We start from the raw sequence: 14121 nt of genomic DNA on the forward strand, positions 1-14121 counted from the left end.
TGTTGAGATGAATGAACAGGAGAGGAAACGAGCAGTGAGAGAGAGAGCCCTGTGCTACAGTGCCAGCTGAGGCTTCTGGGCTTCTGGATGTTGGCAGTGTGGAGAGGAGATTTGGCTGGCAGCAGGCATTAGAGAGCATTTAGTTGGGCTTAAAGCAGCTGGACGAAAACCGACTCTGGAGCAGACAAGCTACAGGTGTTTATGGGGAACTGTGGCTAAGTCTGTAGTATAATTTAAAATCTCCTCCTAATCCTATTAAGACCTATGGACCTATGGGTGGTCTAAGAAAATTAAAAATGCCGCCTGCAGGTACATTTTGCTAGAAATGCTGTTACAAATCCAACCAAGATGTAGGTCTATTAAAAAAAACCTGTAATTAAAATCTATCAAAATTTGAGTTATGCAAAAGTTATGCTATCCAGCACTTGCCTCCAGTTACTTTTTTTTGTTTACACTATCAACACATCTGTTTTGCGAATCAGGCTAAGAACCACAACCTTTAGTGCCATTAAATGCATTTCAACCTGAAGTCCTTCCTGCTAACAAAACCTTCATGACAAACTTTTACAACTGATGTGATGAAAGCAACAGAAGGATGGAAAATTAATTTGATCAGACTGCTTTCTATATTACAGTCTTTATTTCAGCCTTAGAAAGACGAGATGAATTTCTACCCAAAGTTGGAGGCTCGGCTGCAGATTTTCTCCAGCTTCCGTCTGAGGTCTGGGTCCAACTCCTCCAGCGTGTGGGGCTCAGGACTGGGGGCTGCCTTGGGTCCAACATACAAAACATCCAATGCAGAGTTGGGAAAGTCCACCTGTGGGTAACAAAAACACCTACATTAGGACTAAACCAAGAAAAAGACTGACTGCTGCCAACACAGTCTGTTTGTTACTTCATAGATCACTGAAAACAGGGTTATTTTACTTCTTGAGGTTCTAAAGTAACATTTTCTGCTTTAGAATGATTCCATGTACATTACAATTTATGAAATGTAGCATAATTAGCTAAGTGTCAAGAATGCAAGGCTTCAATACTGAATTTGCTATAAAAATGTTTCCTTGTAGAGGTTTGTTTTATTTTGACTGTAATTAAAGAAAACAAAGTCACAAGACACCAGAAAAGTTTGTTGGTTATGGATAATTAAAGTTGCCTGACAATATAACAATATAAGGAGCAACAAGACAGCCACATCATTAAATATTAAAGAGGCTGCAGCTGCACATACAAACAACTGAAAAAGATGAAAAATAATAAACATAGGGAAGATCAGAAATTGTTTGCCTGGTGAAAAATACCTTTCTGCAGCTAGAAAGCAACTTAATGCTCTCCAGGTGGAGTTGAGCATGTAGCAGTTAAAAAGAAACAGGCGGACACTAAAATTAGAGATAACTACAGATGCGCTGATTGCTTGGCAAATAACCAGAATCTGTCTATTTTCAGCTCAACCACAGACAAGCCTGCACTCAAAAAACAGATTGTTGTTTTTAGTCAGTGGCTGAAACCAACATAGCAAGGTGCTAATTCCCACTAGTCCTTCAGGCCTCCAAGAGCTTCCCCTTTTGTTTGACGACCACAAATTTCACGTGATCAATAACAAATGATGTAGAGTTCCTCCAATGCTCTCTCAGGTTTGCTCTTGTCTGGTATATCTCTTCTGCATTTTGTCAGGGGATTTTTTTTTACCTTTATTTAACAGCTCTCTTTTTTAATGGAGGCCTGGGCCTGAAAGCAGCGTAAACATGCACGTTCGTGGACTGTGGGAGGAAATCGGAGTACCTGGAAAAAACGCAAGGCAAACACGAGGAGAACATGCAAACTCCTCACAGAAAGAACCCCAGGCCCAACCCGGGCTTGAACCCAGGTCCTTCCTGGCTGTCATGCTGACCTCTAGGCAGTAAGACAGCCAGGGGGTCCTATGGTGGATACAAAATGGGCTTTATAAAGGTAACGGAGCTGCTCCTGCAACTTTTCACAGTTAAGGTTAAACATAACAAATATCGATGTTAAAAGTGCCTGACGTATTTGCAGAAGATCTGTAAGAAGCAAAAAATCCTGATCAGTACTGAAAACTGTGTAAAAGGAATGTTTCAGCAGAAAATCTTGAGTCAGTCCAAGAAAAAAAAACAAACAGTTACAGTAACAAGTTACTGTTTGAGAAATCCGATTCATATGTTCTCCATCACAAAGCTCAAAGGGACAAAAAATATGTTTGTCTTCAAATATTTACAATATGGAGAGTTACACTGACACGCTGATGAGCTTTTAGTACAACAGCTGATTCTATTAATTTATTATCCGTTTTAACAGCATTTTGCTGTATATACTAATACCATTTGACTAACCTGTAGTATGATTCTTTCTGTAGGTACCCTCCTGCAGCTGCTTGTAGGTCCAGCAACAGAAGCTCCCTGTGGAGACGTCCACAGACACAACAGCCTGGTGCCTCCTGCGAGTACTCTATAAAACCCAGCCAGATGGTAATGGTAACACAAAAACAATCAGAGCAAGAAATGTTACAAATATCCCAGTCATTAAACAAGTGTTAATACCATTCCTATGAGTGTATGAATCTCAAAGATATGTTCAGATTGTTCAAAACAAGTAAAACACAAATTTTAGTAGAGCCTCTTTAAACCGATCTGGTCTCCTCACCGTCTGAAGTCAAAGAGGGGCATGGAGACTTTGCCCAGAAACTCTGGAGCTTTCCTCTGTTTGTTGGAATCTGGTGAGCCGCTGGCATTCTGGTTCAGCACGCCGAACAGACTCAGGCTCAGGACGGACTCCAGTGGGAGCACGGCCACTGCGATGGGGAAAATAATCCTTGGAGGGAGAAAGACGGAGTCAGTAGTGTGAAGGGAGAGCGATAACAGCAGACTTTAAAACATTTATTCAACATATAAATGTGAAAATCAAAGATAGGACTTACAGTTCATCCCATTTGACGTGGTAGAAGAACTTCTTGTATGTTCCCACTCTCTTTGAATGAACTGGTTTGAACAGGTTCTTCCCATTGTGGGTGAGAGAACACATCAGGAAGTACTTCTCATAGCTGAAAGAACACAACAAACAATGCTAATGGTAATTTTTGTCTAAGATTAACTACCATCAGAACTGGCAACAAGAAGATCTGATCAATTTTAATCTATAAGACCACTGATGTTTGAAGCAGGTTCCAAAATAAATAGTTAAGTCACAAGTTCTTCTACACCTTCCACCCATAAAAACTACAAACAAATGTGAATGGTATCAAATAGAGGTTTAAACAAATTCATGAAAATGACAAATTAATTACGCATGATAGTTGTTTTAGTCTGCCTACACAGAACTAAAACATGGTCTAATCATTGAAAATAATGATCAAAAATCCCTTGTGTAGGTAGAGTGACTGCCATGTTTAAGGAAGGATGTAAACTGTCTATGGTTATATATCTTAACAGTTTCAATTTATAATCCTCACATCAGGGTGTTACACAATTTCAAACATTACAACAAGTGAAAACGCCTCCCAATAGGCAGCTGTTGAATGTCAAAAACAATACAGTAAATTACATTCACAAATCCTGGATTGAAAAGAAAATGTTTAGTTGCAACAATGAAATGTATATTTCCTGATGTGATAACCCAACTCCCCACTGAAAGCAACTCCCTGATATTTGTTTTGTTCCCTAAACCTAAAAATAACATCAGCTTTAATTGATGACAGATCCGTGCATGTGAGCAGAGTGTACAAACACCAGCACATCGGATACACGTTTTTCGCTCCAACAGGCTCCGTCCACTGCTCCGTGCCATCTGTGCTGGCAGCCCCCCCACTAATTCTGCTGTCTCACATGCTGGCAATGTGGTGAGGCAACAGATGGCTAACACATGAGCCACAACAATGCTAAACATTCAGACCTCAATAAGGCAGCGTTATAGTAACACCACAACAGATACGTATTACTTCTCATCTGGGTAGGAAATGACTGATCTCACTGTGTCCCTCTGGCTTTGGGCAGTGAGGAGCTAAATATTTTTTTGTGTGTGTGTGTGAGGCATCTTTGGAATGGCTGTCATTGGTGCAAATTTTAATCCTGGCTTAAAATAGCTGCAGGAAGAGGCTGTGCCAGAGTAAATAGGCCTGCTTTTAAGCAGTTAGTCTTTTTGTGAAGGCCTCAAAGACTGACCAGAAAATTGCCAAGGAAAAGAGTGAAACAGATTTTTATAAAAGACCACTTTAGAAACCGTTTTGCTCTCACAACCACACCTGCAGTACCCGTATTCTTTGTATTGCACACAGCCTATTTTTAATCAGTCATTAACATCTCTATCAAGATGTTGGGCTTCACCATAATTTATAAATTATTTACATCTCATTAATAAAACTAAACCCACAGCAATTCAATCCAAAAATAATAGCATGTAAGTTACCTTTCATTTAGTGTTAGAATTTCTAAACATATGCAAGAGTTTTGTCGCCGATCTTCGTCACTGATGCGTTACAGAGCTGGGAACGGAAAACTTGGCTCAGTTCTGCTCCGCACACAGAGAGGAGATAAAGTCTGAGTGAAACGAGACACTGCCATGGAAAAAGAAGACACGGGGAGCCACACCAAAACTGTTTGTCCAGTAAAAGAAAACCAGACTCGGTGTTACGATAGCAAGGCTCAAGAGATCAAGCTGTAATATTATAGCATCGCAGAAAGCTGAACTCGCTTGTATGATGAGGTGCTAATCAATAAATTATTGTTGCTACTTATTTTGATGTTTTATTGGGCTGTGAATGTTTGCAAATAGTTGGTGAACAGCATTTGCGAGGGGGGTCTCCAATTCCTGTTCTGGGAGTCTGAATCTGTCAAAATAGCCACAGAGTCATCGCTGTCGTCTCAAATCCTTAGTTTTGTTGTGGGCTTCTTCAGCTTATCTCTAGAGTGCGAGAGTTGTCTCCTGAGGGAGCTCACCTCTGAGAGAAAACACTTTCTGGTCTAAAAACCATGTCGATCCTATTACTTATTGAAAAATTGCCTATGGTACCTTCATTTCAAAAAACTGTACTCCAGTAGATTAAATATAAAATATGGGGGCCACAACTCAGATGGGTGCAAAACAAGCCAAGGCAGATATAATGTGGTTGGAGGTGGGCAACAAAAATATCTTGCATGACCTAGAATACAGTTTTGCAACCCGTGCACACAAAGATAAGCATTGGTTTTCACAAAACATGGCCACATGGTACGCTGGTCAAAAATACAGAATTCAGTGAGACTTCAACAAAGACTACTACCCTTATACTGATATCTTTGACCCAAATTTGAATTATTGACAAGAAAGTGGAAAATTAAAAAAGACAAACCAAGTTTTGAATAATATATAACAGAGTGGGTAGAGAAAATTGATGGATGGATGGCTAGTTGGATAAAAAAACAGACGTCCACGTGCGTAAAGGGTCAAGACATTTTTTTTTTCCCCCTAAAAATATTGTAATTAACATTTACACAGCAGTTTTGTGACCCCATCCTTTATTCTGCTATTTACCCTGTTCAGCAGTGTGTTAGCCCAAGTGTTTACCTGCTGACCCAGTTGCCTGGGATGCCGTGCAAAGCGAACAGAGTAAACTGAAGGTGGTCTGTGGTGCCAGAAGCTTCTTTGCAGCTCTTCCCCTCCACCTCTTCATTGTCAGCTGCAGCCTGGGGCGAAGGAGGGGAGTTGAACGATGCCGATGGGGGACAGAAGGAGCGCAGGTAGAGCTTGGCCAAGTCGTAGACGGCCTTTGTCAGCAAGGCAATGCTCTCCTCCACAGGACTGGAGCCACCTGCCAGGAGTGGGGGGGATCAATGTGAGAGCACGTAGAGATAGCAAAATAATAATGATATAATGAAGTAGAAGTTAGTTTTTTTAACTGCAAAGACCCTCAGAAATACATTTTTATAGTACAGATTGAATGGAGGTTATGTGTGAATTTCATGAGTGAACATAACTTACTGTTTGATGACTGACCAGGTGATGCGGATCCCAACTAGAAAGCAATGCACGTTCGTCTTAGAAATGACATCATCTTTTTTCCACACCATTATGAATGAATTAGTTTGTGTACTAGTCAACAGCCCACCTTGGGTGAGTGTGTCCTGGGTAAATTGACAGAGTGACGAAGTCTTTTGACAGCCTCTGTAATGGCCTGAGTCTCCACCTCATCGAGAGCGAGGCACAGGTTCTTCACACACTGGACCACCCGGTCCACCGTCTTGTACTGGGTGCTCTGGACACAGACATATAGAGCAGGTTATTACTCAAAAACACAATCTCCTCCTGCAAAAAATAAAATGCACGGTTTTTAGAAAGAGGGTTTTAGTCAATCTTGATGTCTTCATCGGGATTAAAGGGACAGGTCAGCCAATAGTTCAGTTTGTGGAAAAGTTATGAAGATTATCTTATTCGCTGTAGTTAGCTCTTTGAACAACTTGCAGACCAAAGTGGAACGCTGCCATCTTAAAACAACTCCGATCTAAAAACATTTGTTGCAGTTCATAGAAAAGCTCTTTTATCAACCTTCCCACTGCTGTCAATTTCACATTATGATTATTTACATATAAGTCTGTGGTTATTTCCAAGCATAAACAGTGGCAGCAGTAGGTTGTTGTAACACTTCTGGAGCAGTCCAGGGTCAATTCCAGCAGAAATTTTATAATATTTCAGCTGAAATAACTGCAAAATGCAAATCTGACAGTAATGTAAATGTTTTTAAAAACTTACGTTTTGTTGAACCTCAATGAAATTTAGATGACTTTATTGTTTTAAGATGGTAACAATCCAGTTTGGAAATATGTCTGCTCAGACCGTACTGAACGAGTTAATGATTTACCCAAGCGGACCCTCTTCCAAAGCAGATCGCTACCAGTTTAAAACAACTCCAATCTTCGAAATTTCATATGCAAACATTATTATTTAAACTGCTACACCATCATCAATTTCTCATTAGATGTGTATTCCAACAGAAATAGTAAAAAAAAAAAAAAAACTTGTGCTGGAAGTGTCCCAAGGTGAACAGAAAAGTACTGCTGCTACTTCTGCTATTTGAGATTGAAAAAAAAAACCCCATATAATTCTATGAAAAACAATCCTGTAATGATAAACTGAAGGCAGTGTAAATGTTTTAAAAATAGCTTTAGCATAAACCACTAAGAAACTTGAGACTGAAGCAGTTTTAAGATGGCAGCAATCCACGAGTTTGGATTAGTTGTTACCTTGTCAGACTTGTTGGACAGAAACTTTGATTCTCCAATATAAGGTTGTTCAACAACTACACAACCTTTTCACAAAAACCCACTTCAAAATGGCTGGAATAGCCCTTTAAAATTATGTTTGAACAATGGCTTAGTTTGGTTTCCTGATCCACCTCAAAGCTGCATTCAAGAGCCCTCATTAGTATTCTCAGTTTTTTCTTTGTTTTTAGTTTTAGACATGTACAGAGATCCCATGTACCTGATTTTGTAAGCAGATGTTGACTTGATTGTGATAACCCTCCAAATAATCAGCAAGGCCTTGTCTGCAAAAAACACAGATGTTGTTTACAACACACAAAAGATGTTAGAGCATTCACATGTGAGAGCACAACCGTGTGCAGATCAGATTAGCTTCAGACACCCCCCTGCCAAATAAAATGTCCAGAACATCAGAAGGTGGGACAATGTAAGTATTGTTGTGTTGTAGCTCTTTTTGCAAATGTGTGTACTGCTTTGAACTGAGATGGTGCTACTGCAGATATGCAGAAACGAAGAATTAATATAAACACAACAAATGAGTGTGAATCTCAACAACATACGTAACATCTTCTGCCTCCTGAATGATCTACTGAACTATTTAAAGCTGTGAGAACAGAAAAAAACCTCCTGCAATAAAATACACGTGAAACACGAGGAAACAAAACAAATCCTGGACCAAACTGTCCACACATTCTCCTAAACATATCTGTGTTCACATGCCTTAATGTGTGAGTAATCAGACCAGCACAGAAGGTTTATCAAAAACAAAAGCCCTGCAGGGCTAAAATACAGTAATACCTCTACAAGAAAAGCTTCTGACTTTGTTAAAAATAAACGCTCCCAACCAGAGAAAAGCCCTGATACCTTGTGACATTTTCCTTAAAAGGCCGATCCACTTGGCCAAGATGCTTCTCCAAGTCTATTCGAGAGTTGTCATCTTCTTCCTGAAAGAAAACAAAAAGCAACCATTTGTCAAACTAGCATTTAATCTGACTGACCTATCATCTCGTAATTAAAAACTAAAGTTTACTAATAGCACATTAACTTCTGTCAATTTTCAGCAGTGGGACAAACTTTCTGAATCTTTCTGGCAAACCTGACGTTTCTCACGTAACAGTTAAATAAAAATCTCCTACAAAGAGCTCATAATCTAACTTGTTAAAGTGACTTACACTGCGGGCCAAGTCCCTCCTCATAGTTGAGTGAGAGAGAAGTTGTAACGTGATCTCGTTCTCCCACTTCCGGCAGTTCTGGACGTACTCATGGCTGCCCAGGCTGTGTTTACTGTGGCACAGGGGAAAACAACAAGGGTCACACAAAACAAGACTTGTCAGGAACAATAATTAGAAGTTATTATCAGCAGGCAAAGGTAACTAGTCAGTGAGGATTATTCCTCTTATCTCTTATTCTTAGGGAAATAAAATATTTCACCCTATAGAGACATATTCCGAAAGAAAGCTGGAAATGTAGTGACTCTAAAATTAGACCCAAATAAACCTCCATGGTCTCGGGTCAAACATCTGCCAGCATTGGATTGAATCCCAAAGTCTTTCAATTTGCCAACACTACACACGTCTAAACTCCATCACAGCAGGTTAGTCATTACTATAATCATTAATAAAACATAGATGCAGCTGTTAAAAACATCTGTACCAATTATTATTTACACATTGGCTCTTTGTGTACTGTATTTATAGAGCTAAACTTACTGTTTGAATATTATTAAAAACAAAAATAAACTTCAAAACATCTCTTTGCAAGAATTAACCACATATTTTTGGATTTGCTCATGTAATATGAGAATTATACATGGTATGGGCATTAAAAGTTTTGCTCAAGTTAAGCTTTGAGGACAAGTTCCACAAAATGATAAAATATTAATTCCCTTAACAGCTCCAATAGTGGAGGATTAAATATGAAACTTCTAACTCTGCAGAGTTAGGCTTCCTGGAGACTTTAGGCGTTATTAGGCGATTCCCATTTATCTGAGATTAGAGGTGGTGAAGGAAGTTGAAGGGAGACGTGTAAAAACATCAACCAGTCCTATTTGTACAGGACATGAGGGGGCTGCCAAGATAAAAGTGACAGACTAAGACAGAGATGGAGGGGAGAGACAAGAACATAAGAAAACAAATAAAACTATTAATTTCCCGTGGGAGAAAGATGTTTCCCAGGTGTCAATGTTGCGGAAATACTCACTTCTGCAGCACCTCCTCTCGACCACAGACTTTGAGCAAATAAGTGGAGAAGTCCACTTTGTCCAGATCATCGTGGACCCAACAGAGAGTCTGACTGATCAACAGCTCCACTGGAGAACTCACTGGAGGGGAGAGAAATTATAGATATTATATAGATGCAAAGATGAAGGGAAAAAAGAGAGGGATAAAGGCAAAGTGATGATGGAGTGGTAAAAATGGCTACCAATAGAAGAGAGCCCAGATTAAGTAGATAATGAGATGAAGCGATGAGATCAGTAAAATCTGATGGTACATGAAACATTAGCACATCAAGATCCAAACAAAGCACTGAAACCAAATTTAACACCTGGAGATGGGCTGTGTGTTTATCTTGTGTTGGAACCTCTGATCGCAATGAATGATGCCTCCGTTTTCTGCACATTTTAAATCAAATTTGTACATTTTAAGTGTTTTTGCACAGTTTTTATCTTATTTTGTACAATTTTATAATTGTCAATCAATCTGTTGCATTGACTTGATTATCATTTTTCAGTTTGATTATATTGTCATCTGTTGCTGAAGAAAAAAAATTCCCAGGATGGGATTAATATAGTGTGTGTATTTATACGTATCTATCTATATATTGATAGCTAGATAGACAAAAAAAAAATCAATTGATCATTGGATAGTTTGAGGACCAGTAACAATCCAATAAATTAAAACAATACTAATAATAAAGCGTTTCATTGTAGTTCTTATATTGTTGCTTTTGCAGGTGTGAAAACAGCCATAGATCTTATCAGAATTCCTATCAAACCCCAAAATGTTTTATATTCAAAACAAGCATGTTCTGAAATCAAAGGAATTACAGTGGAGTGCTGTGTAATGATATAAACTGAGAGATGAGGGGGTCAGGCCTGTGTGTGTTTGTGTATCCACTGATAACTAATGTGTCCAGGAGAAGACCAGGTGGAGAGAGTAACCTGACACGAAGCAGATTACTCTGCTGTTTATCTGCTTCGGCAGAGGCTTTAAGCACTCTTTAATATCCACAAACAGAGACAGAAACAGACACAGACACTTTGGACTAAGTCTTTGCTCAGGTTACTTCACAGGCAGACCCAGCAGAGACCACCTTGACTCCAGCAACAACAGACCACCACCCTTCAGAGGAATGGAGGGACTTCTCTGACGGCTTAGATCAGTGCCAGCAGCGCTCATGTGATACATGGGTGTTTTCTGACCAAATACTTAGGAAGACTACGCCTAACTCTGAGAGCATTCGAAGGTGGTATCAAAGTGCAAAGTACAGCAATTCTAAAGACAAGTTAAAAGAGGAGAAACTTCCTCCAATTCATTCCGTTATTTCACGTACAGTTGGGGAATGGCAGGGTCCCACATGACCAAAAAAATTAAATGGTCAACCTGACATAAACATACACATGCCTAAGAAATCAGAAGAAAAGCTGGATCCAAAACAAACCTATTACAACTATTCAATAACCAGTGCGATCTGTGACTCCGGATCCAATCAGTCTCACACAGCAGTCATTATGAGAGAGGCCAGAAATCACTCAGCACTTGTTAAATCTACAAGACAAACACTGTAAAGATGTGAAAAAGATGGCGACGACTACACAGTGTCTCTGAGCAAACAGAAACTTCTGCTTCTTACAGTCAAAAACAGACTGATGGAAGCAAACACAGGAAACAGAAAACAAGAATATAAAGTTATAATATTGTAAAAAAAAAAAAAAAGTAGAAGCTTCAGACAGGATTTCTGATCAAGATGAGCTGTAACTCACAACCCCAACCCTTAGAAATCAGAAGTGATTCTGCTCTGATTAGTCAAACTGTGGCTCGATCTTTATCTAAATCTTAATTAAACACAAACACGATCTGACTGAACTAAAAACACACAGATACTTTGTAATTCTTACAAAATAATGTAATAATTTACAGATCCAACAGGACGAAGCAGATGAACCCTTAAAGTTAAGAACTTGTCCAACTTCTCTTTGCAGCAATCATTTTTATAATGAAGAAGAAGAATTTTGGACTCTTCTTTCTAACAAAACCTTTTCAGATGATGAGAATGTCTGGAAAGTTCAAACCACAGAGGACTTCAACTGGCTTGAGCTAAAACCTCTGACTGTGCCATTTCAGCACTTTTAATTTTCTTAATTTATTACTATTATATTGAGTTATTTGAGTGCTTTGGATCATGGTGTTGCCTTTCTCAGGCTCTGACAAAAAACACACAATTTTAAATCCCAATTCACAGCATTTACTTTGGTGTGCAGCAATTTATTTTGACTGCATCTCATGCACTCTTATCTTTATCGGTTCAGCCATGCCGTCTTTATGCATTGCAGATGTTATAAAAGCTTCCGCATGACACCCCACGTGTGAAAACAAATGATCAGTCACACTAAAATAACAAATGTGTGCCTCAGCACAAATAATGCATCATTCCAAAAGTTTACAAAACTCACACATCTCTTGATAAAATCAAATAAGTTTAACCTTTGCATTTTATTAAGCACAGACTTTAGGGAGACCGTGTCTTTATTTCTGAGACAAGAAACATAACAGCGGCGCTGTCGCTCCAATATTCCAGCTGCAGACAATAACTTGAGCCAATTCATGCATCCAATCTGTGTTTTTATCTCCACGTTTACCACATTCTCTCCATGAATTTAACTCGTTACTTTCTTTCTGTCTCCAACATCTAGTCTCGTTTCATTTTTCTCACTATTTTTTCGCTCTTCTTATACACTCTTCCCACCCATTTCCTCTCTCCATGCTCTCTTTTCATTTCATTAATGCATTGCCCCCTCCTCTTATCTCCCCCCCCGTCAGCCACAGAATGCAAAGAATCCTCACAACCGAGCCAGAGTCGAATCAGCTGTATTCCTTTCAGCTTCAAAATAGAAAACGATCTCAGGTTATTCCAACCAACATTTCTGAACTGTGGTTTATTCATTAGTCTCTACATCTGAAGAAATATCCCAGTTTACTTCCCCGTTTCATGAGAAAATGAGATAAGAAAACAGAAAGAAAGACATCAATTATGATGTTGATGAGTACTCTGAAAAAGAAAAAAAATGAAATATAAGAATCAAGAGACTGAGGACAAAACAGCAAGAGAGGAAAAAAACTTGGGAAACAAACATGGAAAAGGTGGAAGAATACAAGAGCTGCAGTCAGAAAAGAAAGAAAGAACAAGAAAAATAAATATATGAAAGAAAAGCAGCATTTCTATCTTCCTTTATTCCTTCTAGCCAAGCAAGAACTGAGGCCCATTGTTTTCTGAGAGCAGAGTTGTGTCCTATCTGAGGAATCCAAACATCAACTATGTGGGTCAACACACTGCTGACAACATGGGAAGGAAAGGGGAAACAAGGAGAAGGACATTGTGATGGGAAAGAAAGAAACGCAGCTAGAAAGCAACCCTGACACTCAGACACTAAACGAAGAGTGAACACAGTGAGCCTGGAAGGTATAATTTGGATGTAGCATAAAGAAAGTAGTGAATATACTACCTATAGTTTATTGTTGTTGAATTGACCTATTCAGAGGAGTTTGGGTCAGTGGAACAGTGTATTACACACACAGAGACAGAGTTTGTGTAAATAAATGTACTTTGTGTGCAGACCAGATCAATTCTGACAGCAGAAATGTTTGTAAAAATTCTTGACACAAAGACGGTATGAACTGATGCTGGACCCAGGTATCCAGTACTGAACTTGGTTACGCAGTTAGGACAAAATTGTTAGATCAAAAACAAACCTTCAAGTGTATTTGGCCTCAAATATTTCAATCCCAGCGGCGATCTTGTGACTCAGGAGGGGTTGGACAAATGCAGCTACCCAGACACAAAGCAAACAAACCCCAAAGTATGGAATTTAAGGGACAAAATAAAACCTAGTTCATTATTCCCAAAATAGTTTCCCAGTACAGAGTATATTTTCGTGATATACAAACTATACTTTCCATGATGCTGAAAACAAAAATGTCTACTAAGGTGAGGAAGGGGTGATGGGTTTGGTTACCGGGGTTGTCTTCTTTCTCCTACAGAACTCTTTTATCTGAAATCCTTTCTGTGAAAGGTAAATATTAACTTAGACATGTGTAACAGGGATTTTCTGAAGTAAGCTAATTGTAAAGTCCATTATCTACAGCTGATATATACAGTCTTATAAGCACAATATTTGGCTGCATGTGTGTTTGATTTGGCACGTTTTCACCCTGTGCAACTGTTAAAATGATGGTTGATCTTTATTTCTTGTCTGATGCTTACCATCACAGGTGAAGGTTACGGGCTGCTGAGACTCAGAGATCTCAATAGAAACTTTGACAGAGCAGCTGTTGTCACCTCCACCGTCCCTCTGGGCGATGACAGGACTGAGGACGAAGCCGGGGTTGGTTGCAACGTTGTCATGAGTAAATTTGGAACGCAGACTGCAGGAGGGAATAAAAGAAGAAACACAATAGAAAGAAAGTCAAACCTTGTTCTCTTTCAGTCGATTCACTCGGTACAACATATGTACTATGGGATATCACGCTCCCGCGTGTCCTGGCTGAAGACACCTTTAATCACGCCTTTAGGCAAATGACGTGATGACGTGATGACGACAAGTGACAGGCCCCGCCTGCACTATGTAACCGTCCGTCATCACAGTCATTCCTCAGTTCTTACG

At 39.3% G+C, this 14121-nt stretch overlaps 1 protein-coding gene across 2 annotated transcripts in view; it reads right to left on the reverse strand.

The window, feature by feature from the left end:
* pik3c2a (phosphatidylinositol-4-phosphate 3-kinase, catalytic subunit type 2 alpha) overlaps positions 1 to 14121 on the reverse strand; it is a 62725-nt gene that overhangs the window by 13752 nt on the left and 34852 nt on the right. For both annotated transcript variants that reach the window (XM_025009744.1, XM_017432894.3), the window contains 12 exons: positions 13722 to 13882; positions 9441 to 9561; positions 8414 to 8525; positions 8106 to 8185; positions 7462 to 7525; positions 6092 to 6238; positions 5965 to 5998; positions 5551 to 5794; positions 2930 to 3052; positions 2656 to 2823; positions 2346 to 2460; positions 675 to 817 (listed from right to left, as the gene is read on the reverse strand). In XM_025009744.1, the coding sequence (XP_024865512.1) occupies positions 675 to 817; positions 2346 to 2460; positions 2656 to 2823; positions 2930 to 3052; positions 5551 to 5794; positions 5965 to 5998; positions 6092 to 6238; positions 7462 to 7525; positions 8106 to 8185; positions 8414 to 8525; positions 9441 to 9561; positions 13722 to 13882 (1512 nt within the window). The remainder of the gene's footprint in view (positions 1 to 674; positions 818 to 2345; positions 2461 to 2655; positions 2824 to 2929; positions 3053 to 5550; positions 5795 to 5964; positions 5999 to 6091; positions 6239 to 7461; positions 7526 to 8105; positions 8186 to 8413; positions 8526 to 9440; positions 9562 to 13721; positions 13883 to 14121) is intronic.

This window comes from Kryptolebias marmoratus, linkage group LG11, assembly GCF_001649575.2.
Source record: "Kryptolebias marmoratus isolate JLee-2015 linkage group LG11, ASM164957v2, whole genome shotgun sequence".
In the NCBI taxonomy this organism is placed as follows: Eukaryota; Metazoa; Chordata; class Actinopteri; order Cyprinodontiformes; family Rivulidae; genus Kryptolebias; species Kryptolebias marmoratus.